The sequence below is a fragment of the Monocercomonoides exilis genome, assembly GCF_001643675.1.
Source record: "Monocercomonoides exilis strain PA203 chromosome Unknown scaffold26-1319188, whole genome shotgun sequence".
In the NCBI taxonomy this organism is placed as follows: Eukaryota; Preaxostyla; order Oxymonadida; family Polymastigidae; genus Monocercomonoides; species Monocercomonoides exilis.
In genome coordinates this window covers 100,412-127,162 of record NW_027150571.1, presented here as the reverse complement: position 1 = coordinate 127,162, position 26,751 = coordinate 100,412, and the positions used below count along the sequence as shown (strand labels likewise).

Here is a 26,751-nt window from a genome sequence, read left to right as displayed (position 1 = left end):
CACACAAAAGAAAATGTCTTCAGAATCGAATACACCCGTTAGCAAAGGAAAAGCATTTTTGGATGAAGCTTTAAAATTGAATCCTGAAGATGGTTATAGCCCTAAAGCCGAAGAACTTTTGGAAAAGGCAATAAAAATGGATCCTAATTTAGTCGATGCTTGGACTGCATTAGGACATACATACTTCAATAAAGGAGATGTACAACAATCATTGACAGCTTTTCAAGAGGCTGTGAAACAGGTTAATAAGCTTTATATGTTTTTTTATAAGAAACATAAATTTATCAAATTTTATTTTCGAAACAGTCCGAATCTGGACATGAAGGAAATAAAATAGAAGCACTCAGAGGATTATCGGTTGCTGTACGATCTGTTCCAGAAGCAAAGACGGAACCAACAACACCAGCCTTTTCACAAAGCATTGACTTTGCAAAGAAGGCGATTGCATGCGATCTCAACAATGGGAAGAGTTGGTGTATGAACACTTAATTTCCTTTTTTGTAATTTATTTTCTCAAAGATACACTCGGAATGGCATATGTCGCAAGATTTTTCAATGGAAGGAGTCGTCCACAAGATTTACGTGATGCTTTGAGTGCTTTTCAGCTTTCTGTTTGCTTAACGCATTTATAAGTTTTTTTTCACATTTCTGTGTGGATAACTTTATAGGAGACAAAGCTCTCGAAACCTTTCGCTGATCTTCACTTAAACAGAGGAACAGTGTGGTTTTCCATTCGAAAATAATAATTGATATTTCATTGCAAATAAATATTGAAAAAAATATTCACAGGTTCTTCGCTTTTTGGTGTCCTTTGCGTCTGCTCGTGCAGATTTTATGAAAGCCATTTCGATTGATCCATCGGTCAAAGAAGCCGAAGTATTTCTGAAAGAAATGGAAGACGAATGGAAAGTAATTGAAAGAGAAATGCTTAATAAGAAACTGGATAGGGTTTGCTAATAGTTATTTTTTTTAATATTCATTATTATTTCTGTTATTATTATTGTTTGTGAATAATATTCTTCTTCTTTTAGCCAACAGCAAAGGCAAGATCACACCCGTTTCCTGATGACGATGTTGACATCATGAAATTGAAAAAAGGTTAAAACATACAAATATCTAAAAAGAATTTTTTCTTTCAATTTTCTATTTTCTATTTTTGTGATCATTATTGAACAGGACGTAACACTGAAGTTCAGCTTCCTTTGAGAATCAGCCATTGTGTCTCTCTCTCAACAGCAACGCCACAAGTTTGGCTTTCATTCAACTTTTTTGAAATTATTTATTTCCTTTTTTTTTCGCACTTTTCCTCAAATGACATATGCATAAAAAATCATGTTCTTTTCCCCACAAAGCTATTCATTTGCACCGACAGGCAGTTACGTAGATGTGTGATGGCTGTTTATGACATTGCCAGTGATGCGCTGTCAAGTGATGATATTGTTGTCATTGAAGGCGCAATGTTTGCAGAAGTCAACTGGGACGAAACGGTTTGCTTTTTCTTTCCTTTCTTTCTTTTAAACAAAAAAATATTGAATTTTTTTTTATAAAAATAAATTATTTCTTCAAAAAGGTGGGATTTCCATTAGTAACTGTTGATGATCCATCTCACATTAGGGTTAATGGCCATATGATCAAGGATAGTCAAAAGCAATTAGCTGCCATTTCACATGCTTGAAAAATCGAGAAAAAAATTGTGTAATAGATGCATTCTCTTTCCAAGATTTTTTATTTTTTGATCATCACAAATTCGTTATTTCAACAAGCATTTTAAAGGAAATATCTCAATGAAATAAATACAAACGATGTTTGTTATTGATCACTTTCCCTTATTCATTTTTCCTTAATAAACGTTCGTGTGGTTTTTATGCATTTTCTTTGTGTTAGCAGTTTTATTAATATTTCAAATGCTCTTTTATGATGCATTATTTTATTACAGTTAAAGGTTGCGCATGTCACTTCAAATCGCAAGCTCTTCATCTTTTCCAAGCTCTTCTTTTGATTCTTCATTTTGGAAAGAGGAAGAAGAAGAAGAGCAAGCCCCTCGTATCTGCTCAAAAACGATAAAGGAATCATGTAAAAAGCATGACCAATACTTAACTCCAACGCTGAACGAGAAGTTATACTTACATTATCAAGGTTTTAAGAAAATTGAAGGATTGGAGGAATACACCGAGCTGAAAGCTCTTTGGCTACAAGGAAACATTATATCTCAGATAGAAAATCTTGAGTGCTGTGCAAAGCTCAAGTGCTTGTGTGCCTTTTGCGAATTTTCGTGAATTTTTAACATAAATTTAAAAACAGATATCTTCAGGACAATTGCATTGAAAAAATTGAAAATTTGAACACTTTACCAGAACTTGATACACTCAATCTTACGAATAATAGACTCACAACTTTATCCGGTGTTGAGCAGTGCCCAACTTTGCATTCATTAGAAGTTGTAAATAACTTACTAAAAAGTGTTGAAGCACTTGAGCCGCTTAGAGGTCATCCCGGAATAGGGTATTCCATTCCGTTTCATTTTCTTATTTATGTTACAAGTTTATTTTTCAAAATTTGAAGTGTTCTCAATCTCTCAGATAACGAAATCCCAGTAGAGAGTGCATCTGCATTAGTCGACATTTTAGCCTCAATGCCTTCCCTTGCTGTCCTCAGGCTCATCGGGAATCCAGTTGTCCGGACAACAGAATTTCCGCTCCGAAAGACGTTAATTCTCCGATGCCCGCAGCTGAAGTATCTTGATGATCGCCCTATTTCTGAGTCTGAAAGGCTGCTTGTGGAAGCCTGGGGAAAAGGGACGACGAGAGAGGAGAGACTCGCCTTTGAGCAAGCAGAGCGAGAGAGACAAAGAGAAGAAGAGGACGAAAGAAGAAAAAGAAATATGGCAGGTGTGTTTATATTCAGAAATTATTACCTGTTGCAGATGAATTTTCTATTTGTGTTTTGTTTCTTTTTTATAAAATATCGAATTAATATTCACTTTTTTGAATGAATGTGATTTTCCTATCTTTTCTTTTTCTTGTTTCTTGAACAATTCTTATTCTGCTTAGCGATGGTGCTTCTGATGGAAGATGCGAAATCTCGTTTGCTGACTGAGCAAATGAGGAAAGAAGAGGGGGAAAGAGAGAAATGTTCGAATGATGAAAAAAGAGAGGAGAAAGAAGAAAGCTGCAAAAATGAGGGAGAATTAGATTCACTTGAGGAATTGGTTATCAAAAGGAGGAAGGCAAAAGAAGAAGAAGGAGAAGAAGAGAAAGAAAATTATGAGGAAAAAAAGGAAGAAGAAGAAAAAGATGAGAAAGAAAAAGAAATCAAAGAAGATGAAACTCTTTCAAACAAAAAAGAAAAATCAGAATTGAAACAAGAGGAAGAAGAAGAAGAAAAAGAAGAAGATTTAACCAAAGAAAAAGCAGAAAATGCCTCAAAAACTGAATTAGATGAATCATCAACCACATCACAGCCAACACAATCAGAAAGAAATGAAACAGAAAAAGAAGAAAAAGAAAAAGAAGAAAAAGAAAAAGAAGAAAAAGAAGAAGAAGAAGAAGAAGAGCTTGCAGAGCCAGACGAATGGGGCAAAATGCCAACATTACAGTTTGTTCCATAAAAGAAGATATTTGATTGAATAAGAAAAAGATAAATGAAAAAATAAAAAATAATAATAAAATAAAATAAATTCGTTGAAGAAAATTAAAGAAAAACTTTGTTTGTGCTAAAATTTTTGTGATTAGTGTTCTACAAGCATTCAATTCGTTGTTGAAGTCTTTTTCGAAATTTTTCTGTTTTTTTTATTTGTTTTCTTTTCGTTGGCTCATTTCGCATCTCATTTTTTTGTAAATTTGAAAATGAAAATGAAACATTCACAGCAAAAATGAAAGAAGATTGAATATTTGAAGTTGTTTTGAAGAAGTTGGATTTTTGTTCTTTTCGTTAAAAACAGAAAAGAATCTTTAAATTTTAGAATAAAATGAAGGAGAATAATTATTGAAACACTGAAAATTCTTCTTTAATTGAAATAAATACAGAAAAGTAAGGGGAAAAAAATCAGTTGTAATAAGTTTTCTTTGCTTCCAATGTTTTGATTACCGAAATAACATATGAGAAGTGATTGAAAAAGAAAAGAGAAAATACATAACTAAACAAAACTCAATGATTTGTGAAGGAATTGTGTTTGTAATTAGAAGAAGAAACAGATCAAAGAGAGAGTGAAAGAGAGAAAGAAAGAGAGGAAGAGAGGAAGAAAGAGAGGAAGAAAGAGAGTAATGAAGAAAGAGAGGAAGAAAGAGAAAGAAAGAGATAGGAAGAAGGTTTGAATTGAGCATAGCAATTAACAACTCCATCTGTTTTTACATGATCTTCCTCTTCATTCCACACAGCTGAGACACAAGAGCAATGACAGCGATGACAAGAACAGAGACAACAGGCGCTATCATCAGAACAAGTGTGCGCTGACCGTCGAGTTTGTCAACAGGACTGGAGGAGAAAAATGAGGGAAATAAAATAAATAAATAAATAAATAAATAAAAATGAAATTCATTCATAAAAATAAATTAAAAAATGAAGAAAAGAAAAAGAAAAATATTCAAATTTTTTAAATAGAAAATGAACAATAACAATAAAAGCATTCATAAAAATGAAAAATAGTAAAATTTCCTTTCAAATACAAATCAACCAATTAAAAACGAATACAAACCATTGCCAATGCAGCCCCACGTATGACTTGAGCAGAGGTCTCACTTGAACATTCGTGTCTTTCGCTTTGTATTTGTCAGCAGTCAGATCTTCCAGTGCTTTCTGAAAAAATAAATATTATAAAAAAAAAGATTAATAAATTAAATATTCAAAGAGATCAAAATTCAAGAATTAATTTTGAATATATCGGTTTATTTATTTGTTTATTTATTTATTGCATTGACATAAATCACATCATTGCCATCAACCACAATTCCAAAAAATAACGAGACAAAAATAACAATAACAATTTATAATTCAAACCAGAAGTTTATTCGTGTCATAAGAAGAGGCAACGATGTCATATACTGCTTCTGCATCGACTTTCTCGTTGGACGTCACAAAATTCCTTTTAACAGTGCCGTGATGGCGATGCTCAAATTGAGGAGAATAAAATGAATTGTATTTAGAAGAATAAGAATAAGAAGAAGAAGAAGAAATCAATGAAGATGACGAAGATGATGATAATGAGAAGGAGGAGGAAGAAGAAGAAGAAGTATTGCTTTCTCTCAATTCCGGTGGATTGACAGCGTTGATGAGTTCAATCAGAAGGCTGCCAGGAACATCGGGAATGACACTCCACGTGTTGTTGAAGGGGTCAATGCAGAAGACATCGTCAGTGATAAACACATCTTTGTAGATGGGCGCTGGGGGTGGGAAGAGGGGAGATAGAGATAGAGAAAAAGAATAATCGAATAAATGAATAAATGAAATAGATATATGAATCATTATACACAAGTCAAAATAAGCATAATAATAATTATAATAATAATAAACTTAATTTCATTCAAACCTCTGAGTGTGTACATGCCAATGAAGAAGAAGTTCTTCGGTGTTGTCCCCTCGTGTCTGTCCTGCTTCTGCCTGAAGTTTGTGATCGTCGGCAGCACATCCCCAATCATAAAGTCGTAAATGCTCCTTTCGCCTTCCTTCGGCTCCGCATTGTCCGTCAGCGCCATCTCCGAACAGCCCAACACACCAAACAGCTCGTACTCCTCCGCCTTCGCCTTCATCGCCTGCTTGATCTGGTATCCTTTTTCAGTCAGGAACGACCCTTTCATTCCCAACTCGCTCCGCAGCTGCTCTTCGTCCCAGTCCACCCACCGGTGCGCCATCGATACTTCATTCGCTTCGGCAAATGAATCGTCCTTTCCTTCTTCTGCTGCTGGCTTTTTCGGGATCGAAACTTCCACAATGCCCAAGTTCTCGCCGTAGCACCCGCTTTCAACCGCAAGCATTCCATCTTTCATAGCTCTGTCTCGCTTCATATGCGAATGGCCTGTCAAATACACTTTTGGTATATCTTTGAACTTTCCAGACAAAAACTCGTCCAAATTCGTCAGCTCATCTGCATCGGTAGCGATGTGGCACAACATAACCATCAGTACAATGTCTTTTTCATTGGCTATCTCTTCCCATTCTTCGTCAGTTAGGATACTTTCTATTTTTGTTACGATAACATTCTTTGCACTGCTAGGCATATTGTACACAAATCCAGCAACAAGAATTTTCCCTTGATTATTTGGCAGTTCAATAAAGCGATACTTGTCAGTAATTTTTCTATTCACATCAACATGCTTTACGTTCCATCCAAGGTACCTATGTGTATTTTTTGGAAAATAATCAAAATTTTGCATTTTTTTCTGATAAAAGCAAACTTTCCATTAAAAAAAGGAGCAAAGTCATCAACAATATGATCAATGCAAGATTCCGAAGAAAGTTCATGATTTCCGATGGAAAGTCCATCGTATGACATTCGCTTTATTGTTTCAAAAACAAACTCTCCTTGAATCGGAGAAGCATCACTTAGTCCGGTTCCCTAATTTAAATTTGGAGAGAAATACACAAAAGATAAAAGGGTACTCATAAAATGAACAAAAAAATACTTGCGAAAGATCTCCAGTATCGAAAAAAAACACATATTCATTCGGCCCTGCTCCGAGTTTCTTATGTTCTACAAAGCTTTCAATATCTCCTAAATCTGCTCTATAATTCTTGTCATGGAAATGCCCATTAATCCAACCGTGAACTTGTTTGCAATTATATTGAGAAAAGAAAAGCCGGGATGAGAATAATTCCACAAATATAAATGTAAAAATAATTACAAACTATCAGTTGTGTGGATAAGAGTAATTTTTATTTGTTCTTCGTTAGAATAAGCACAAATTCCATTAAAATAATATAGAAATGAAACAAATAACGGAAGTATCATCTTTTCAACAATAAATGGTATTTTAGATCAAAACAAATTTTTTTTATCAAAATTTTTTCATTCGTTGATACAATGTTATTTTTCTATCAAACTTCAGAGATAAATTGTGTGTTTTGGAATCGTATCGGTCAGTTATTTACGTCGGTTGTTTTTTATTTTTTATTTTTTTTTTTTTAGCAAAAACGATGAAAATGATTTTTTAAAATGAATTATTCTTCACATAAAACAAAAAACATATTTATTTCACCTTGTTGACATATTATTTATTTATCATTTATTTTATTTAAGCGTGTTAACAAACGACCTTAGAATTTTCAAGTTTTGGTTAAAAAGACAGTCAAAAAAGGTTTGTTATTTTTTTTATTTCCACTTTATTTTTGTTAATGTTTTTTGATTGTTTTATTTTCATTTCGCACACATACTATTAATTCGCATGATCTTTTCTAATAAAATATCTCGTTTTAATTTTTAATTTTCACCCTTTAATTTAAATTAAGTGGTCTTTATTCAAATTGACATAGAGTTATTAAAAAAAACCTCCATGAATTCAAATTTCCCAATTTAATCTGCATTGTATCTATTGTATCTAATGTATCGAATGAATTAATTTTTTGAAAAAGAAAACAAAACCATTCTCGATCACAGGAAAAAAATTTGTTCAAATATTTTGTTCAAAAACTTATGTGATGAAAATAAATAAATAAGTAAACATATTTTCAGCAATAAACAAAATATTGATCAATATCATCAATAAAAAAATGGGAATTGAATAATTTTTTAATGAAATGGTGTATTCCGATGATGCAATCTTCGTACCCTTCTTCCTCTGTTTTTTCATGCATTTTTCTTTTCATCCCTTTTCGTTTTATTTCTTCGTTTTCTTTTTCGTTCTTACTCTTCAATCTATCACAAATAATTTCGAAATACCTCATACAATCAATAACTAATTTTTTTTTCACATCAAATTGGACGATTACCTCCAAAAAAACATCAACAGCTCCGCTTTTCAGCAAATCCTCAATTTTCACTGTTTTGTTATATTTTAATTTTTGTAATATTGTAAAGCATTGGCAGCTAATACCTTGGAAATTATTCTTAGCTGTTCGATAGACATTCACAATGCTTCCAATCAGTTCGACAAGTTCCTCATTCCACAATTTGCATTCCAATATATAAGGACTAATCACGTTGAGCCATCTCATCAAAGTCCACTCTTCTTTTGTCTCTTTTCCCTCTTTTCCTCTTTCCTCTTCTGCTCTCTTCCAATCAACACGTTGAATCAGCTGTTCCAACTCTCTCGATGCTTCTCTTGCAAAATGCAGTTCATTCACAAAAACTTCTTCAAAGCTTTTGTTGTTGTATAATCTGCCCATCAAAAATTCCCAAGCAGACTGATATGCATGCCGTGTCAGATTGCGGTGCTTTTGATGATATTTCATAATTTCCATCATTTCCTTCATATACAGCTCTTCAATCACTACCTAATCAAAAATATGAAATCAATCAATAATGAAAAAAATTAAATAGGCTTGCGCATACGTAATATATGTCAATGTTCCTAAAAGTCAATAAAGCCATTTCCGCATCTTTTTGTGCCTCCTCCTCTTCTTCTTTCTTCAATGCGACTTTCAGAACGCATGGCACACAAATGCGAAGCATTTCAGTTTGGAAGAAGAAACTTAAGGACATATAGCATTCACAAAGGTCAGATAGCAGCTTTTCATTTTCCCCTTCTTTTTTCTGATCTTCTTCAAAAATCATCTTTTCAAATCTTCTGTTCAACAAAGAAATTCCAAAGCCATCAAGACTAATTCCTTTCAGCACCTTGTAATATCCAATGTGCTTCAGCAACAGAATGGCATTCTCCAAATCAATCTTCTTTTTTTCTATCATTTGGTGTATTTTGTTGAACAGTTCGGTTGTGAAAACAGTTTTGAGTTCATCTTTATCCATTTTATCTGCAAGTATTTTCATTTCTTCGATTTTAGCTTTTCGTTTACTTTTTCTGCAATGCTCCAGTTCAGCGAATAATCCTTCAACAAATATTCAAAAAAATGCGAAATTTCACGTCAATAAAATTTGAAGGAAAAATGAGTGAACTTGAAAACAAATGCGTAACAGGCGGTTCTTGGATTCCAGCTTCTGCCTCATCATCAAAGCCGGCTTTCATTCTAATTGCCAAAACAGCATGTTTAGTTTGCATGGAAAAGTGCTTCACAAAGAAGGAAAATGAATAAGCGCAAACGATGCGTTTGTATCGGAAAGCAAAGTGTAAGCAGGACCAACGTCAATTGCTTTTCGGGAAAAGCAGGAAATAGAATTGCCCATTGATCATTTTGCCTTAATATAAGTCATTTTTGGCTTTTTTTACGTTTTTTTTTTTGAATATCTCGATATCAAACTTTCAGGAAGAAAAAATATGGAATTAATGAAAAGAAACTCAGATATTATTTGGAGCGGATGAAAATGAGAGTATTATTGTTTTTTTCTTGAAATTCGAAGTTAAGAAAATGAATTCAGAGGCAGATTGACAAAACGAAAAGAGACAAAATTCCAAAAGATGCTCAATAGTTTGTTTCTTGTGCAGCCCCACAAAAAAGAAAATTATCATCTTGTTTATATTGGTGAAAGAAAAAAAACAAATTATATTTTTGCTGAGACGCAGAATGAATAAATGCTTCTCAAATAAGTGAACAGGCACAGCAATTGAAGGGGCACAGCAAAACATAGAATTTTCTTCCTTGCTGTCGAATCACAAACGATTCTGTGAAATGTGTTTGAAACTATTGGAATGCTTTCCCAGAAAAGTCTGAAATCGCTTCGAATACATCAAAATATGATTGTCGATGAAGATAAAAAGAAAGAAACAGACAACAGATAAATTGCGAAATAAAAAACCAATTGTTGAAAAGACAAAGATGCAAATAGCAAAATCAAGCATATGTCATTCCTCTTCATGTGTTCTCGCCTTCAATTCAATCCTTTCGCAGCAAATCGAAATGAATACTATGGAATGGTTATACGATGCACTCTTCTCCTTCTTCTCCATCTCCTTCTCATTCATCGCTGGCATCGTATTCGTTGCTTTGCTCAACAAAAGATGTCAACTTGTTGAATATTCTGCTTGTCGTTTGAAGACGATCTTCCTGCCTTGAAACATCTCCTTCTGTGAACGTTTTTTCAATTGCTTGTTGCCTGGCTTTTTTTGAGCGTGGCTTCAAAAGAAGAAATGCTTTGATTCTTTCAGCATGCGGGAAATGCGACTAATTACTTTTAATTATCTCAATCAATATTAAAATTGATTCTATCATTCTTTGCTTTGTGTGTTGATGTGCCATTGCAATGTGTGATTGAATAACATGTGAGTAAGTGAAAGAATGAGAAAAAAAAAAAAAAAAAAGAGAGAGAGAGAGAGAGAGAGAAGGAGAAGGAGAAGGAGAAGGAGAAGAAGGAGAAGAAGGAGAAGAAGGAGAAGAAGGAGAAGAAGGAGGAGGAGAAGAAGAAGAAGATGATGATGATGATGAAGAAACATCAATTGAAATTTTATTCTTCTCATCGCATTTGCTTTAATAATCATCTTTCGTGTTTTCCCTTTCTCCTTCCACCTCTTCTTCTTCAATACCATCTTCATTCTCCTCAACCAACACGCCAATCTCCTTCACAATCCCCTTAAACTCCTCTGCCTTCCCTGTCTTTCTGATTCTTCAGTATTTCTCCATCACAATTACTGTACCAAAATAAGGCAGATATTTCGTGTGGTGTGTGATGACAAGATAGTCTTATATTTAAAGCAGATGATTGATTGCAATTTGTTCACTATCATCTTCTTAACATTGCTCATTTAACACCCACAAAAAATGTCATCCAACACAAACACCTCATCTGATGAATAGACTGCCTGCGCAAGAGATATCCTCACACGCTGTTCGCCAGACAGGTGGTATCCTCTTTCGCACACTTCTGCTTCATTTCCGAAGGGAAGAATAGACAAGTCTTGTTCCAGACAGTTTGATTGAATGGCACGAGCGTAGCGGACGGGGTCAAAGGGAATGTGGAAGAGGATGTTGGATTTAACAGTGTTGCTGAAGATGAAGGGAATCTGAATGAGAAAGAGAGAGGGATGGGCATACGATGAATATTATAAGGAGAAGGAAAAGAATCAGTTCAATAAAAGAAATGATGTACAAGAAGTTTATCATTGTTTTAGAAATATATGAAAAAATTCAAAATATAAAATAATTTATAAAAAATAATTTTCTTTTATACTTTCTAACCTACACACCCGAGGCACATCAGCCACCTTCACTCTCTAATAACTCTTTTCCTTCCAAACAGATTGTCTCTCCCAGAATTGACGCAAGCAGTTCTGACTTGCCACAGCCAAAAGGGAAGAAGAGGAGAACGTGGGAATGTATTGGGGAAGAGAGGGTGATGCTGTGGAGGATGGGAAGAGGAAAAGGAAAATGACTGATGAAGGAGAAGCGAGAGAGGTGGATTAAGGAGGTTAGATGAGAGTAACAATAAGAAGAAGAAGTTGTAAAATAGTTGGTGATGATCGTAATTAATCTTTCTCTTCTTTTTCTTCATTTCCTTCCCTCAACTCCCTCCATTTCCTCCGCTCTCATTCCAAACGGCTTAATAACTCTATTCTCTTCTTCTTCTTCTTCTTCTTTTTCTCCTTCCCCTTCGCATCTGTTAGCAGACTCAGCAGACTAGCTGACTGAAGCACAATCTCCATTCTATTTGATGTCACTCTTTTCCATTCAGATGCTGTTCAGCGATGATGACATACCATCCAATATGTATCTGAGTGGCTGAGTTGTGCTTGTCGAAGGAAACAAGACAAACACTTTCAAAAGGCAGATGCTGACAGAGGTTCAGGGAAATGAGCATGGTGAGTGTGAATGCATCGGCATGCAGCTGAGCGATGCATTCGATTGTTATGAAGAAAATCTGAATACAAAATCGATTTTAAGAGAAATTTCAAAGAAGCTTGAAAAAAATTATATCAACAAATTGTGAAAGAATTAATAAAAAAAGAGAAAGAAAATCGGAAAGATAAAATATAAAATTATCATTGCTGAAAAAGTTCGATTTATTTTCATTTTGAATGATTTCTTTCTGTCTTTCTTTCTTTAATAATTATTTTTTTAAAAAAATATAGCAAAAATACAACTTTATTTGGATAATTCATCTTCATTTGATCAAATACCTCAATCGTAGTCTGTTCCGTTTTGTCAGATTCATTTCGACATTGTTCGATTTGCTTCATCCTTTGTCTTGAAATCCACGCCGAAATTGTCGAATCAACAATAACCATCAAAACGACCAAAAATGATGACTTTCAACAAAATGCAACAAGCGTCTTTACCGATAAATACACATTAAGCGGCATCACCATGAAGTTTTTGACAGATTTAAACTTACTCAAAATTCCGTATGAGCTTGATTTAGCATTTCGCATCAATCTTCTTTTGCCATCTCGAGTTTTGTTCATCTTCTCTCATCCTCTAAGCCTTTTGTAATAGAATCTCTTTCAATGCTCGATAAACGATGCTGTCCATTGTTGCCTTGATGTTGCTCCATTATGCGTTCAGTAATCATGCGCCCAATCATCAAAAAAACTGCGAATTGTTGAAAGCTTGATTCCCTCCATCAATCTTCGTTCTGCCTGGATGGCCCACTCTAGAAACGAACAAATAACAAAATCATCCTGATATATCAAAATTTTTTTTCAACACATAAAATTTGAAATATGCGCAGAAACTTGCAAACACTTTGAAATAACAGAAAAAATCATTTCTGACAAAGAAAGCTTCCAGATAACTCCAAATGTGAGGGAAATAAGTGTAATATTTATGTTTGAATTTTAATTTGGAGGAGAATGAAGTGTGCACACATTAATAAACAAACTGCTTCTTTTTTGTCACTTTTTTGTAAAGTTCAAAAAAGCACCAAATATCCCCTTCTTTGTTCCACTCAGAATGTTAAAATAGAAAAATTATGATATTTGATGTCAACTATATGTGGAATATATCCCAACATGTTCAAAGTTTTCAATCGAAAATCTATCCATTTCCATGAAATGAATTATTGTTGGTTCGATCAGACAGAAATTAAACTCTTTCGTCTTTGACTCAATTTAGCCCATATCGTTGGCTTCTTTGTGATTTTTTTCCACAAATTTTTACAAGACAAAGGAATTGAGTTTGGCTTTTATCTTTGTTTTGTCAACAATCATCAATGTATTTTGTTATTGCTTTTCTGTTTTTCATTTGAAATTTTGCTGCAAATTGATCTTTGCTAATAATAGACAGAATGGAAATGAGTAATAAAGGAAAATCCAATAATGATATCCAGGAGCCGTCTCTTGAAGATAAAATTTCAAGTTTGTGAATTTTTTCTATTTTTTGAATGTTCAGCGTTTCGGTAATTAATAAATTTATGGAAGATTTGTTTTCTGAGCTTGAAATTTACGAAAATGAAGAACAGAAACAGAAAATTGAAGAATTGAATGAAATAGTTAATGGAATGAATGAAGAAGAATTCGATTCTGTTTTCACAATAGAGCTGTTCAACAAAATGGACAAAATGATTGAAGAAAAGAAAATGTCAATAGAAAATACAATTTTGCTGCTGAAACATGCTGGATATTGCATTGCGATGAAAAATATATGGATTTATAGCTCTAAAACATCTTCAATGGATGATAGATTTGAGAAGATGATTGCCATTGAAAATAAGAAGAAAAGCGAAGAAAAGGATGAATATTTACTAACTGATCTTTGCGAATGCTGTGTTTTTCTGAACGGATGGATTTCGTTGGAATCGATTTCAATCTGTATGCCTTGCCTTCTGAAAGCTGCCTCAAAGAAAGAGGAAAGCGAGGAGACTCGAAAAGAAAATGAAATGGCTTTGCTGGCTTTAAGCGAAATGGGATATTATGTATGAGCATTTCTGTTTCATTTTTATTATGCTTGCTTTTTTCCCTTCTTATTTCTGATTAGGAAATGAAACAAGAACTATATTTGAAGGAAATAACAGAAGTCATCAAACATCAACAGAAACGCAGAAATCTTTCAAAACTTGCCTTTCAGTCTGCTTGGCAATTTTTTATATATAGATTTTCCACCAATGGATTCTTGGAAGATGCTATTGTGAATGAGCTGCATTTCGGAAGAGAGGCAGCAAGAGAACTGGAAGAGCTAACAAAGTGCTTGAATTGGAAGAATAAATTTGAGGAAATGAGCAAAGAAGAGGCGAATGAAGTGCTTGTAATTCGGAGATGGATCCAAACACTTGAGATTTTTATTAGCAGTTGTCAATTGTGGAATGAAGAATGCTCAGGGCTTATCGGAAGTATTGTTCAGATATTTCGAATAGCAAAAGATAATCAAGGAGAAATTCGGAGATGGTGCATTTATTCCTTGAGAAGTGCCTCAGAAAATAGAAATGTGGAAATTGATGACTTTCTGAAAAGTGGAGCAGTAGATGCTGTTTTGGAGGAGATGCAGCGACGAACAGTGGATGATAGAATGTTATTTTATTGCTTGCAATTCTTTACGAATGTTTCAAATCGATTGAAAGAAAAGGAGGATGATGAAATGGAAGAAGTTAAAAGAAAGACAATGAAAATGGAGATATTTGAAAGGATGGAAGAAGAAGGATACGAAGATACCATCACTGGTATTTATGAAATATTTGATTCTCTCAACGAAAGTTTCCATAATGAATTATCGTTAGATATTTCAAATTATTTTGTGAATGCTTAACCAGATTTATTTTATTATATTTTGCGACTCAAAAACTGTCTTTTTCAATTTTCAATCTTTATATTTTTCAATTTTTGAAACTCCAAAATTATATTTTTCTTTTTTATTCTATTCACAAAATACAGTCAGTACCAAAGCAGATCCTTGGTGCGAAACCCGAACCAAAAGAGAGAGAGAATGCGATCATTTTACGAAGTTGTCTAATATTTCTTCAACAAAAAGCAAAATGTATTTAACTATTCGTTGGAACCAGGTATTTGGCAACATATTTAGTAATTATCAAATGAAATAATTAACAAAGAAAATACATTTTGTTTTTGTTTTATTATTGGAATGGTTAAAAATAATCGATATGAAGTAATTCCAATAAAAGAAAACTTCAAATTTATTCATCAAGATGGTGTGAAGACTGGAGTTTTATACTGCAGTTGTATTTACTGTAGTATGTTTCTCTAATGCGTTTCTCTTTCGAATTTAATGAAGGAGAAATTTCTCTGGGAGGGTGATCAAAATCTCTGTTTTCATTTTTTGAAGTTGATTTCACTTCTTTTTCATCGTCTTTAAGTATTTCAATCATTCTCTTTGCATTTTTTCTCGAAGCCTTTTTTTCCTTTGCAGGTTCTATAATCATCAATTCATTAAGTTCTTGTCGACTATGTTTATTCTTTCGTTTCTTTTCAGAAGAAGATGAAGTTGGTTTTCCAATTTTCGCAAGCTGCTTTTGAAAAAAATGCAAATGCTCTTTTGTTGATTCAATTTGTTTCATTAGCTCAGATTCATCCATCTCATTAGCTTCTTTTGATGTTTTTCCTTCAATGGAATTTTCGTTTGTCGAAAATTTTCTGTGATTAACGATCAATGTTGTCGGTTCTTTTGTTATTGCAGAATCTTTCACAGATGAATGCTTTGAAGATTGTGAAGAAGACAATTGTTTGTCGATTTGAGGAGAATATTTCCCAAACAACTCTTCTCTCCAATCTCGGGATGAAACAGAAGTTTTTGAATTGCATTTTTGAATTTGTATTGGAGATCCAGATATTCGATCCAAAACTGGGGCTTCCGCAACTGGCCAAACCCCACTTTTAATGAACGCTGATTTGATTGTGGAAGGCTTTGTTGCTGCAGCTACTGCTTCAGGGAGAGTGTCCGCAAGTGATGCTCTGTATGAATGGATTGAAAACGGAGAAGGAATTAGAAATTTGTTATAAAGCGTTGTTTTCAAACGAGAGAAGATGCATGAATCACATGGCTGTAAAAGATGAGTCATGTTGGGATGAAAGAATTTTATTATTATGTTGTGTTCCTCAGCCGATCTTGAAACAGAATCATCTGTATGAGAAATATGATTATCCATCAAGAACAGGGCTTTATGTGTAGTGGTTGGCTTAACTTTGAACACGATCCAGGAAATCCAGCTATTGATCATGATTCTTCAAAAAAAATTTTTTTTTCGGTAATCCATCCAGATGAGGAAGGAAGAACTTCAATATCGATAGACGTAAGTTTAGAAAATTCTTGTGGTAAACTTTTCATCTGACAAAGAAGAAATTTTCTTGGAGAGGATCCATCCGCACATACACATAAGCACAACTTTTAATTTGGCACTTTTAGAGGAGCTGTTGAAGCAGGCAGAATATGATTTTTTAGACAAACAACAAGTTTGCTTGTGCGTTCACTCAAATTCAACGAAGATTCAACAATTTAAAATATTCGCAATGAACCAATGAAATTCTTGCAAATAACGTCCAACAATTCTCCAAACCATTGTCTCACATTCTCTGGAGATTGAGCTGCTATTTTTGATAACTCATTAGGTCTCGATACTGTTGCATGTATAATTTCACTCCTTTTAAACAACTTGCATGCATATTTTACGTTTGTTTTTCTTAGCTCGTTTTCATCTGTTGAATCCTTTTCGAGAATGTCCACGCACTCAAAATAATGAATAATTAAAAAAAAAAGTCAAAAACGAATCAAATCATGTTTTGAACGTCATGAACTCTAACAGTTTCCTGTTCTGACAACTTCACAAGAACTTGATTTTCTATTATTTCGAGCTGTCGTTAATAAATTGTTAAAGGATGCCCATCAACTCCAATATCCCTTCCTTCCTTTTGCGCTTTGATTCCCATGAACCAAGCTCCTTTGGATTTAAGTTTTTCATTCACAGCAGTTTGCCATTTCAGTGAATAATCATTTCGAATTGAAAATATTTTTTTTCATTGTTGAAGGAATGGAACGATATTTGCTGGATGCAAGTTCGCGATGAAGTTGAAGAGGAGAGAGATATGTTTTGTTGCTCATGTTATATGGGTCATGATCGAATTGAAAATCCCAATAACTGTTTTTCGTTACAACTTTTTGCATTACTTGATATTTATCATCGTTTTTTGTGTCAATTTCTTTCTATAACTCAAATATGATATTATTTTTTCCTTGTGTAAGAAATTGAAATGATATTCTTTCTTTTTTATTTCATTAATCATTTCATGGAGTTGTAATTTCTTCTTTGCAAAATATGGATTAATGATGATTATTGTGTAAATTTATCATGTTTTTATTTTTTTAATTGCATTGATGAGAATTTATTTTCAAATATTTCGATATCAGCATATTTAAAAGGATCGGGTTTCGCACCAAGGATCGGCTTTGGCACTAACGGTAATAAAAAATAAAATAATGGAATATTTATAAATGGTTTTATTTCCTTTTTTGAAAAAAAAAAAAAAAATAAAAATAAAAAAATAAAAAAATAAAAATAAAAATAAAAATAAAAATAAAAATAAAAACAGTATCTCGATCTGTATTCATTAATTGATAAAGAAAACAACAAAAAATAGAACATTGTTTTTGATATTGCAGAACCGTTTGTGAGCTCGTTCCAATTTTTCTCATGTAGTGTTTATCAAAATAATGAAAAAATTAAATTTTTGGATCTTATAATGAAGCAGGCACCAATAAAAACTTGATACAAACAATTTTTTACTGAATAAGTTGTTCCACATCAATGCTTATTAACTTTCAAAATTTGTGTTTCAAAAATTATTTATTTATGAAAATAATAAATCAATAAATGTTAACGTTCTTTATATTAATATTATCACGAAAAAAATTGATTATCAAAATACTATTTTTTTTCAAAGGAGCAAAAGTGAATAACAAATGAGTGATGATGATAATATTATTATGAAAAAAAATAAAAAGACAACAAAAAAACAACTTACTCTAATATATTCATCAAGGACCGAATAAAGCCTTGATGATGAAAATAGTGCATGACGTTGCACCATAGAAATATTATGTGTAACGAAACTTAATAATAAAAATTAAAAAATTTAAATAAAAAACAAAAAAAATACTTAATATGGCTCATTTAGTGACAACAAACAAGCATAAAAATAAAAAATACATAACATCAGCTTAACTGGTTTTACTAATGAATAAAATCAAAATAGAAAAAATAAAAATAATAATAAGAGTGTCACTTTTCTTTGTCAATATGCATAAACAACAATCACTGACTGCACTCCTCCATTTATTTTTCAGTTGTTCCGAGATCTTCTCTTCCTGACTACAACAATTGCAATAATCACAACAACCACCACTACCACCACAACCACAATAGGAACAACAATAGCAACCACAGTCCCTGCACTCATCATCTTCTTCTTTTCTGGTTCTGGCTCATCTTTCTTCTCCTTCAGGTATTTCTCATACACATCTTCAGGAGCAGCCTCTTCATCTGTTGCCCCCACAATCCATCCTTTGTTGTCGTCGTTGTAGTCCTTCGCAAATGCAAAGGCGTCTTTCTGTTGGCTGAACTTATCAAAGTCTGGAGCAATGATGCACAGTGATGCCACCGATGAATCTTTCCCTTTGTTGTCACCTAACTCAAGTTTGCCTTCACCCGGAAGTTTCAAATTCTCAACTGCATCTTTCACTTCAATGAGAATAGCTCCTGCCTTTCCACTTGCTGCTTCACACGATTTGAATGAACATTTCTTTTCTCTTCCCATTTCCACTTTCGAATTGTCATCTACCATCTTGATCATAACACCTGCACACAATCCCTTCGATGATTTCACTCCATCCATGCTCAACCCTTCTATTTGAACACTCGATGCTTTTTCAGCTGCATCTTGGATGTTGATTGCTGCTCCATCTGTCACACTCACTTTGCTGATCTCAACTGTATCTAATTTGACTAAAGAAGCACTTTCAATATCAAACAATGATTCTTGGAAGTTCACTTCATTATCACCCTTGCATTCAACTCCACTCATTATAAGTTCTCCTTCTTTCACATTAACAAGATGGATTTTGGCAATTTCTCCAACATTACTGAGTGCAACTGGCTCTGGTCTCACAAATTTGCAGTTCACAATACTCAACTTAGCACTTTCACAATCTGCAACAATCAATGAATGTGGATCGGTATTTGATTCCTCTGGCTCATCCAATGACAATGGGAACAAGAAGGATATTCCTCTGAACTCAACTTCACTCTTGCATGTGAACAAATGACTTTCTGATTTAACATTACAATCAATCTCCACTTCTGTTTCTTTTTCTGTTTCTTCTCCATTTGTTTTGGTTACACCCACAATCGTTATCAATGAAAATTTCTCAAGTGTGACAGCTGCAGCTTTGAATGATTTATTCGTTTTGATGATGTTGATCTTGAACTTTTCTCCTCCAACACCCACTCCAAATAATTTGTATGCTGAATCCAGTTTTTTCTTTGGGTTGTCATAGCTTAATCCATCTTGGCTATCATCTGTTGCTCCTTCACTAACATACACATTTGTATTCGGATCAAAATACACTTCTGTGAAATCAACTTCAGAGCTATCCTCTGTTCCTTTTGCAACAACAAAGCATTTATTTTCATTTTTCTTGTATCCAGATGCAAAGCTTTTCTTCATCGCTATTGCCATGTCTCTGTGAAGGCTGACTGGTACATCCAAATATAATCCTGTGTTCTTTTCAGCATTCGAAGTTGTATCTGAATCTGAAACCTTGCATCCAGTAAATTCTAAATTGGTTCCTGTTTCTGGCCATGTCAGTTCATCTGCTTTTGTTGCATTTTTCATCTCCAGACATATTGCTCCTGATTTCCCCTTTGTACATGTGCAATTTTCAAATGTTGTTTTCCCAGTGTTTCCAATGGAGAATGTGCTTTCTGCATGTTCGCTCTTCACATAAAGTGCTCCACATGAATCTGTTGTTGTATCTTCCGATTTGCATTCTGTGAATGAGCATGTGTCCAAATTCACTGAAATAGCTGTGTCTGTATTTCCAACAATTTTCATAACAGCACTTCCCTTTGATGTGATCTTCTTCAGATTCAATGATGTCAATGAAACAGCCGTGACTGCTGTTGTTGTTCCATCAACCAAAAATGGTGTATCTGAAAATTTCACTTCGTTCTCAGAAGTGCATTCGACCATGTTCATCATCAATGTCCCTGCACTCACTTTCACAAGATGGATTTTTATTTCTTCCCCTGTATTTGAAAGCATCCCACGTGTATTGGTTGATGTTGTTTGCTTGAAATCACAAGTGTCAATTGTTAGTGATGTTGATACTGAATCAGCATGAATCAAGGCATAAGTTCCTTCATTTCCTTCAGATTGATCTGTTACTTGTCCAGATGTTGAGTTGAAATCGAATATCAAATTCTTGAATGTCACTGTTTTTTGACAGGTGAATAAATCGCTTTCAGAAATATTGCTACAATCTATCTCAACTTTCGTATCAGCTTCATTTCCAGTTTCCTCTGCTTCTACCACTCCTTCGATCGTAATTCCTGTCTCTTTTGAGAATGTCACAGCTTCTGCTTTAAGAACTTCTTGTCCAGATTCTTCTCCTTTTTTCATTATTTTTATGGAAAATTCTCCTGGACCTTTTGATTTATCCAATAAATCATTAGCTCCTTTTATTGTTTTAAATGGTTTTTCTTTTGTTCCATCTGCTGCGTCATCACTTCCTCCACTTTTAACATATGCCTCATGTGGATCAAAATATATTGCAGTGAAATCAATATCCTCACTATTTGTTCCCTTCGCTGCAACAAACCAGTCATTTGTTCCTTCCACATAGTTTTTGGCAAATTTCTTTTTCATCTCTTCGGCAATTTCCTTGTACTTTTCACTTTTCACATCAAGATACAAACCCGTACTCTTTGATCCGGCTGTGCAATTTGTAAATGTCAATTTATTTTCTTCAGACCATATCAGATTATCTGCACTTGAAATTGCTGACATCTTCAGATATATCCCACCTGATTTCCCATTGGCACATTCACACGAAGTAAATGTTGTTTTTGCATTTGAATATCGCTTACTTTCTGAAATATTAAATTTACTTTCTGAATGATCACTTTCAACATACAATGCTCCACTTGTGGCATTAGTTCCATTTTCTGTTGATATGCAATTGGCAAATGTACACCCATGGACATTCACTTCAATCTTTGTTTCACTTTTTCCCACAATCTTCACCACTGCACTTTCACTCGACTCTATGTTATTCAATGTCGATGCAATCAATGTGACTTTTGTTGCTTTGTCAAACAAAAACGGAGTGGTTGAAAACTTAGCAGTGTTGTTATCATCACTGAAAGATACTGCCTCCATGTTGAATTCACCTTCATCCACTTTCACCAGATGAATATTGGCTGTTTCTGTTTCTGTTGGACGAACAAATTGGCAAGTGCTTATTGTTAGATTAGGTGATAGTTTATTTGATTCTGTTGTCATGGATGAATGATCAGACAACACTTGAGTTGATCCCCCTGAATTTGCAACCAAATGAATAATAGCCAACGTGTTGTCATCATTAGATGCATTTCCAAGTGATAACGGATATATAAACTTCAGAAACTTGAATGTCACATTTTGCTTACAAGTGAACAGATCCTTGTTTTCATTTTCATTATTTACATCAGCAAGATATATACAGTTTATTTCCACTAACTCAGGAGTCCCATTTGCACTTTCATTTTGTTTTCCTTGGATCATTAATGGTTTATCTTTATCAAATTCATTCACTCCTGCTACTAATGCAGGTTGACCATCATCTTGCTTTATAATTGTTATGTTCAATTGTTCAGCACTTGTATCATTAAGCTTTTGATATGCATCACTTATCTTTCCGATAGGGTCATTTGATGTTCCATTTGTTCCGTTTCCTCCACTTTTAACGAACACTTCTTTCACTTCACCTTCTGCACATATGGAAAGCACAACTTGCAAAAATACCAATGTCAGAAACATTTTCAATCGATGTTCTTTTCTCAATTCAATCAAAGATCTACAGACACATTAATCGTACAATTGTTGTTGTAATTTATGGTTTGAAACATACTTTGTATTTTTTGGTATTTTTTCGAATTATTGAAAATTTTCATATTTCATTGGAAAGAGTGTATTCATAAATATTACTCATAGAAAAATCTTTTTTAAATTATTAATAATCAATAAAAGTCATTGTTTCAATTTTTCACTGATTATTATTTGTAGAGATTGGTTCATATTCAAAACACTGTTCTAGACATGTTAAATTATGTGTGGCTTTTTTAAAACAAAATTATCCTTCAGAAAGTGTTTTTGATTCTAATGAGTTCTGCATTTAACTGTATTTTTGATATGAAATGAATAAATTCAAATTATTAAAATGAATGAAACAAACATTGAGTTGGAAGATTTGATTTTAATGAATTGATTTCATTTTTGAAAAATTGAATTATCACGAAAAATAAGAGAGCAATTGAAAAAAAGAATAGATATAATTTTTTTGTGTGAATCAAAATTATATTGTTGAAGAGTTTGTTTTAAATATAACTTGGATTATTGTGTGTGACTATTCATTCCTTGTTCAAATGTTAGAGTTTTGCATGTATCACATAATTCATTCATTGATTTTCTTAAAAGAATCCATTTGATGCAATGCAGATTGAATCAAATTATTCAAATTGAAAAAATAATTCAAAATTTTGGTGGTTATTTAAAATAACCCCTGTATATTTGAATTGACTTGCTTATTTTTAAAATCTTCATCCTATTTCGAATTGAATGTTCCAAATATGAAAATAAATTGCATTTAATTATAATCATAAAAGATTGATATGAAATACTAAAGTTTATTTTTATTTTCTTTTTGAAAAAACTTTGATCTTTCAATTATCTTCTTCGAAAAAATAGAATCATTCGATAATTCGTTTTAAATGCTATTCCAACTTATGTTATCGAAAACGTGAGTTATATAATGCGAGTTTGAATGATTGTTGCTATTGAAAATTCATTTTTCCCAATATACAAATCATAAAAGCTTCATCAAATTCTTTGTTTATTTCTTCGAATTGCAAACTGTTTCTTTAATACTATAGCACCAACGATGACTTCTGTGCCATTTTGTTCAGCACTCATAAGGTAATTACTGCTTTTCCTGTTTCAAGCAATAGCTATTTTCAAACAATATTGTTTTTCATTTTTCGCTTTGTAGAAAAATAATGTTAAAAATCATTAACAAGAAATATTTAAAACACTGAATGTTTAAAAGTATGTACGTTTCTTTTTCAAGATTTCGTTTTAAATATAGATCATTTAATATTTTTTTCGAAAATTTCTTTTTCGATATTTTTCTTCTTATTTATCCTATTTCACAATTTTCTTTCGTGCCAAAAGCACAGAAAGCCTTTCATATGTGGATGATCAAAAATTTGAAGTATTTTTATCCTCAGAATTACTTGCAAACACATATAAAATTATTTTGTTAACACAATTTATTCTCTCTCGTCCTTTTCTTCAGTTATCTCTCCAACTCACTCAAAACACCATCGACTGTTCAATCCTCCCTTCCATCAACACCTCTTCCACTTCTCTCTCTGCCTTCAACACATCTTTCCTCCATCAAACACGCTCTTTATCAAATGATGCTGTGGATCATGTGGGAACGGAATCTCAAAGAGCGAAACCTGGAAGACTGACTTTTCCTGAATTGAATAGCTATCTTTTTGAATGGTGTGAGTGGAATAATTCAATCAGCGGAGGAAATAATAATGGTGGTGCTCTTGATGTTTATTGCACAAATGCCAACCTCACAATTACATCTTGTTCATTTCACAATTGTTCTTCAAGTAATGCTGCTGGTGGAGAGTTATATTGTGGAAATTTGTTAAAAATTGATATCATAAAATCCAATTTCACAAGTTGTTCTGCTTTTCATGGAGGAGCAGCTGCAATATGGCATCCACAATCAAATGCTTTTTGGACATTCTCTGAAAACAGAGTGGAAAGTTGTTCAATAACAAATTGGTGTGGAACTGGTTGGCATTTTAATGTATATGATATGACCTCAAACGGTCAATTTCTTTTATCCAAATGCAAGTACATCGCAAATTCTGGTGGTGATTCTGCTGGTTCTTTAACGTTTCATTATCCTCCAGCCAACAAGCCAAATCAGTTTTCAATCGTTGAGTGTCATTTCATCAATAACAATCAGACTGCTTCTAAATCTTATGGTGGAGCAGGAATGTGTTGTACAAGAACATATGATTGGATGAACGGAGTTAAATTCATCACATTTTGTTTCTTCGATGGCAACTCAGCAACAAATGGAAGAGGGAATGATGTGTTCTTCGGTGGTAATGCAATCACTCAATCTCCATTTGAGAATTGTGGCTCAACAACCCCAGCTAAAAGAGTGTGGAATAATGGACAAGCAGATAATGAAACTTTCAATGGATGGCTCCCTCTCATAACAACTTTCAAAATCGTGTCAAATAATGGAACAAACACCGATCTCTGCGGAATCACACAACTCAGTCCATGTTAAACAATAGAATTCGCTCTTGTTCGCATGACAGATTCCCAAGACGCCTCCTTCATCCTCCTCACCTCAACATTTATTCCAAATCTGACACTCACCTTCAGCGCAGTTGACATCAAAATCACAGGAAATGGCACAACTGCCACCACCATCGCCTCTAGTGGAATTCCTCAGCCAGCTTCTTCTTCCTCTCCATCATTTTCATCTGCATCTTCTTCGCCAGATCCATCTGCCTCGTCTGCCCTCTTCCAACTAACACAGGGCTCCCTCACGGTCTCTGCCCTCGCCATCGCCCACAACTCCACAAATCCCATCACCCCCATCCTCTTCCACCTCTCCAATAACTCCCCTTCCCTCAGCCTCAACACAACCACCATCACTGGAACAACCTCCACACCAATCACAACCCCCCTCTTCTTCCTCGCTGCTGGCTCCCTCACCCTCAACCACACAGCAATCACCAAACTCATCCTCAACAGCCCCAGCATCTTCCACCTCACCTCCCTCACCGCTCCCCTCACCATTAACTCCTCCAACATCACCGATATCAACTCCACTGCCACCCCCGCCAGCTGTTTCCTCTCCTCTCCCACCTCCCCTGCCCTCTCCATCTCCCTCACCAACTGCACCATCACCAACATCAACTCAGCTCCACAAAACCAACAGACTGCCACCGATGGAGGGCGCATCTCATTCGCCTCATCTGCCTTTGCCAACACATTTTCGGTGAGTGAAGCCATCTTTCCACATGCTCTGTGAGCGAAAGTTTAATGGAGATCGAGAAAAAGGAGGAAAAAATTACAGAGAATGTGTATTCTGATGGAAATAGAGGCAAAGGCGAAAAGAAGAAAAAGTTCTGCTTTGAAAAGAAGTTTGCATAAGAGATTTTACGGGGATGTGGTATGAAAAGAAAGAAAGAAATGATGATATAAATAAAGATGATGTGACAGGTGAAAAGAACGAGAAAATTCAGAGAAAGAACAATTCTAAATTATGAGATAACGACAAAAGAGAGAATGCAAATGAAAAAATGAAAGGAAATAAGGAAAATGAAAAAGGAAAAGGATTTAGACATACGATTCTGCTACATTAATATCACTATTCCATGAAAATGGTGATAATGCATTCTGTATAACAAAACACGCGTACGAAACAAATTAATTTTTCAGAATTTGCAGAATGTCATCGTTTTCTTTTTATTATTTATGTAAAAACTATAAAAATTATCTTCAAAGTTAATCATTCTTCATAAAAAATTCAAAACAAATAACATTTTCACTTTGTTAACTAATTATTTATTAAACATTTATTTTATTTAAGCTTATTTTCACGCTTCCTTCGAATTATCAAGATTTCATTTATGAAATAGTCAAAAAAGGTTTGATTTTTCTTTTATTTCCACTTTGTTTTCATTAGTGTTTTTTGTTTGCTAAATTTTCCTTTTACAATAATTATTAATTTGAATGTTCTTTTCTAATTTGAATTAGGATGGTGATTTCAAATTTTTTCCATTTTATTTAATTCAAGTGGCCTTCATTCAAATTGACATAGGTTTATTTAATAAACCTCCATTAATTCAAATTTCCCAACTTAATCTGCATTGTGTCTATTGAATTCATAATTCAACATGTTATTATTTATCACATCGATTGATTGTTATTCTCTCAATAAACGTGATAATAATTTGAAGCATAACAATCTACAGTGGAAAGTTAAATTTTTTGATAATAATAACATTTTTCATGTTTTTTGTTCAATTGTTTGCAATTCTATATACAAATTGGAAAATGCACAGAAAAAATTGAATGTTCTAAATCATTTATGAAAATCAGACATAGGGTCAGTTATTTATCGGTGTCCAAAAAATTAATCGGGACCTAAATTTTTTGGCTCACAGGAGCACTTTCAGAAAAAAATAAATAATAGGAAACCTTTTTTATACTTTTATATACTATTCCAGAAAATATTTTTTATTTTTTTTATTTCTGTAAATAGATCTGGAATTTTTTGTTTTATTTTTTAGATCAAAGACTTGCTCATATTTTCACGAGCTTTTTGTTTTGAGATTTTTAAGTATTGTTATTGTTATTGAACATAACTTCTTTATAAATTTGGTTATTTTTCATTGTTTAACACTTCGGTTTTTTATTACTTTTTCCAATTCACTAAATTTCAACAAATTGAATATTTTGCAGTGATATTCGA

The 26,751-nt window shown here is 33.5% G+C and overlaps 6 protein-coding genes across 6 annotated transcripts; 3 read left to right on the top strand and 3 right to left on the bottom strand.

The window, feature by feature from the left end:
- Positions 1-13: 13 nt before the first annotated feature.
- MONOS_9653 (putative tetratricopeptide repeat protein) lies at positions 14-1,779 on the top strand (the record flags this gene model as incomplete). Its single annotated transcript, XM_067880172.1, has 9 exons — positions 14-241; positions 307-475; positions 520-611; positions 669-719; positions 790-948; positions 1,032-1,098; positions 1,177-1,247; positions 1,353-1,487; positions 1,571-1,779. 9 exons carry the CDS (start codon positions 14-16, stop codon positions 1,673-1,675), a joined length of 1,077 nt encoding a protein of 358 aa, XP_067726142.1. The 3' UTR covers positions 1,676-1,779.
- Positions 1,780-1,949: 170 nt separating this feature from the next.
- On the top strand, positions 1,950-3,872 carry MONOS_9652 (dynein light chain; the record flags this gene model as incomplete). The annotated part of the gene is made up of 4 exons (XM_067880171.1): positions 1,950-2,251; positions 2,302-2,502; positions 2,563-2,888; positions 3,051-3,872. The coding sequence occupies 4 exons, from the start codon at positions 1,950-1,952 to the stop codon at positions 3,605-3,607; spliced, it is 1,386 nt and encodes a 461-aa protein (XP_067726141.1). The 3' UTR covers positions 3,608-3,872.
- A 474-nt stretch (positions 3,873-4,346) lies between these two features.
- MONOS_9651 (putative Ser/Thr protein phosphatase family) lies at positions 4,347-9,276 on the bottom strand (the record flags this gene model as incomplete). Its single annotated transcript, XM_067880170.1, has 12 exons — positions 9,189-9,276; positions 9,044-9,114; positions 8,483-8,976; positions 8,025-8,424; positions 7,878-7,970; positions 7,481-7,529; positions 6,618-6,717; positions 6,390-6,550; positions 5,525-6,330; positions 4,996-5,378; positions 4,694-4,794; positions 4,347-4,473 (listed from the first exon to the last, which is right to left on the bottom strand). The coding sequence occupies exons 1-12, from the start codon at positions 9,269-9,271 to the stop codon at positions 4,347-4,349; spliced, it is 2,868 nt and encodes a 955-aa protein (XP_067726140.1). The 5' UTR covers positions 9,272-9,276.
- A 4,111-nt stretch (positions 9,277-13,387) lies between these two features.
- MONOS_9650 (uncharacterized protein) lies at positions 13,388-13,894 on the top strand (the record flags this gene model as incomplete). Its single annotated transcript, XM_067880169.1, has 1 exon — positions 13,388-13,894. The coding sequence occupies one exon, from the start codon at positions 13,388-13,390 to the stop codon at positions 13,892-13,894; it is 507 nt and encodes a 168-aa protein (XP_067726139.1).
- Positions 13,895-17,789: 3,895 nt separating this feature from the next.
- Positions 17,790-21,992, bottom strand: MONOS_9649 (uncharacterized protein; the record flags this gene model as incomplete). The annotated part of the gene is made up of 1 exon (XM_067880167.1): positions 17,790-21,992. One exon carries the CDS (start codon positions 21,990-21,992, stop codon positions 18,258-18,260), a length of 3,735 nt encoding a protein of 1,244 aa, XP_067726138.1. The 3' UTR covers positions 17,790-18,257.
- Positions 21,993-24,716: 2,724 nt separating this feature from the next.
- On the bottom strand, positions 24,717-25,286 carry MONOS_9648 (uncharacterized protein; the record flags this gene model as incomplete). The annotated part of the gene is made up of 1 exon (XM_067880166.1): positions 24,717-25,286. One exon carries the CDS (start codon positions 25,284-25,286, stop codon positions 24,717-24,719), a length of 570 nt encoding a protein of 189 aa, XP_067726137.1.
- Between the last annotated feature and the right edge of the window lie 1,465 nt (positions 25,287-26,751).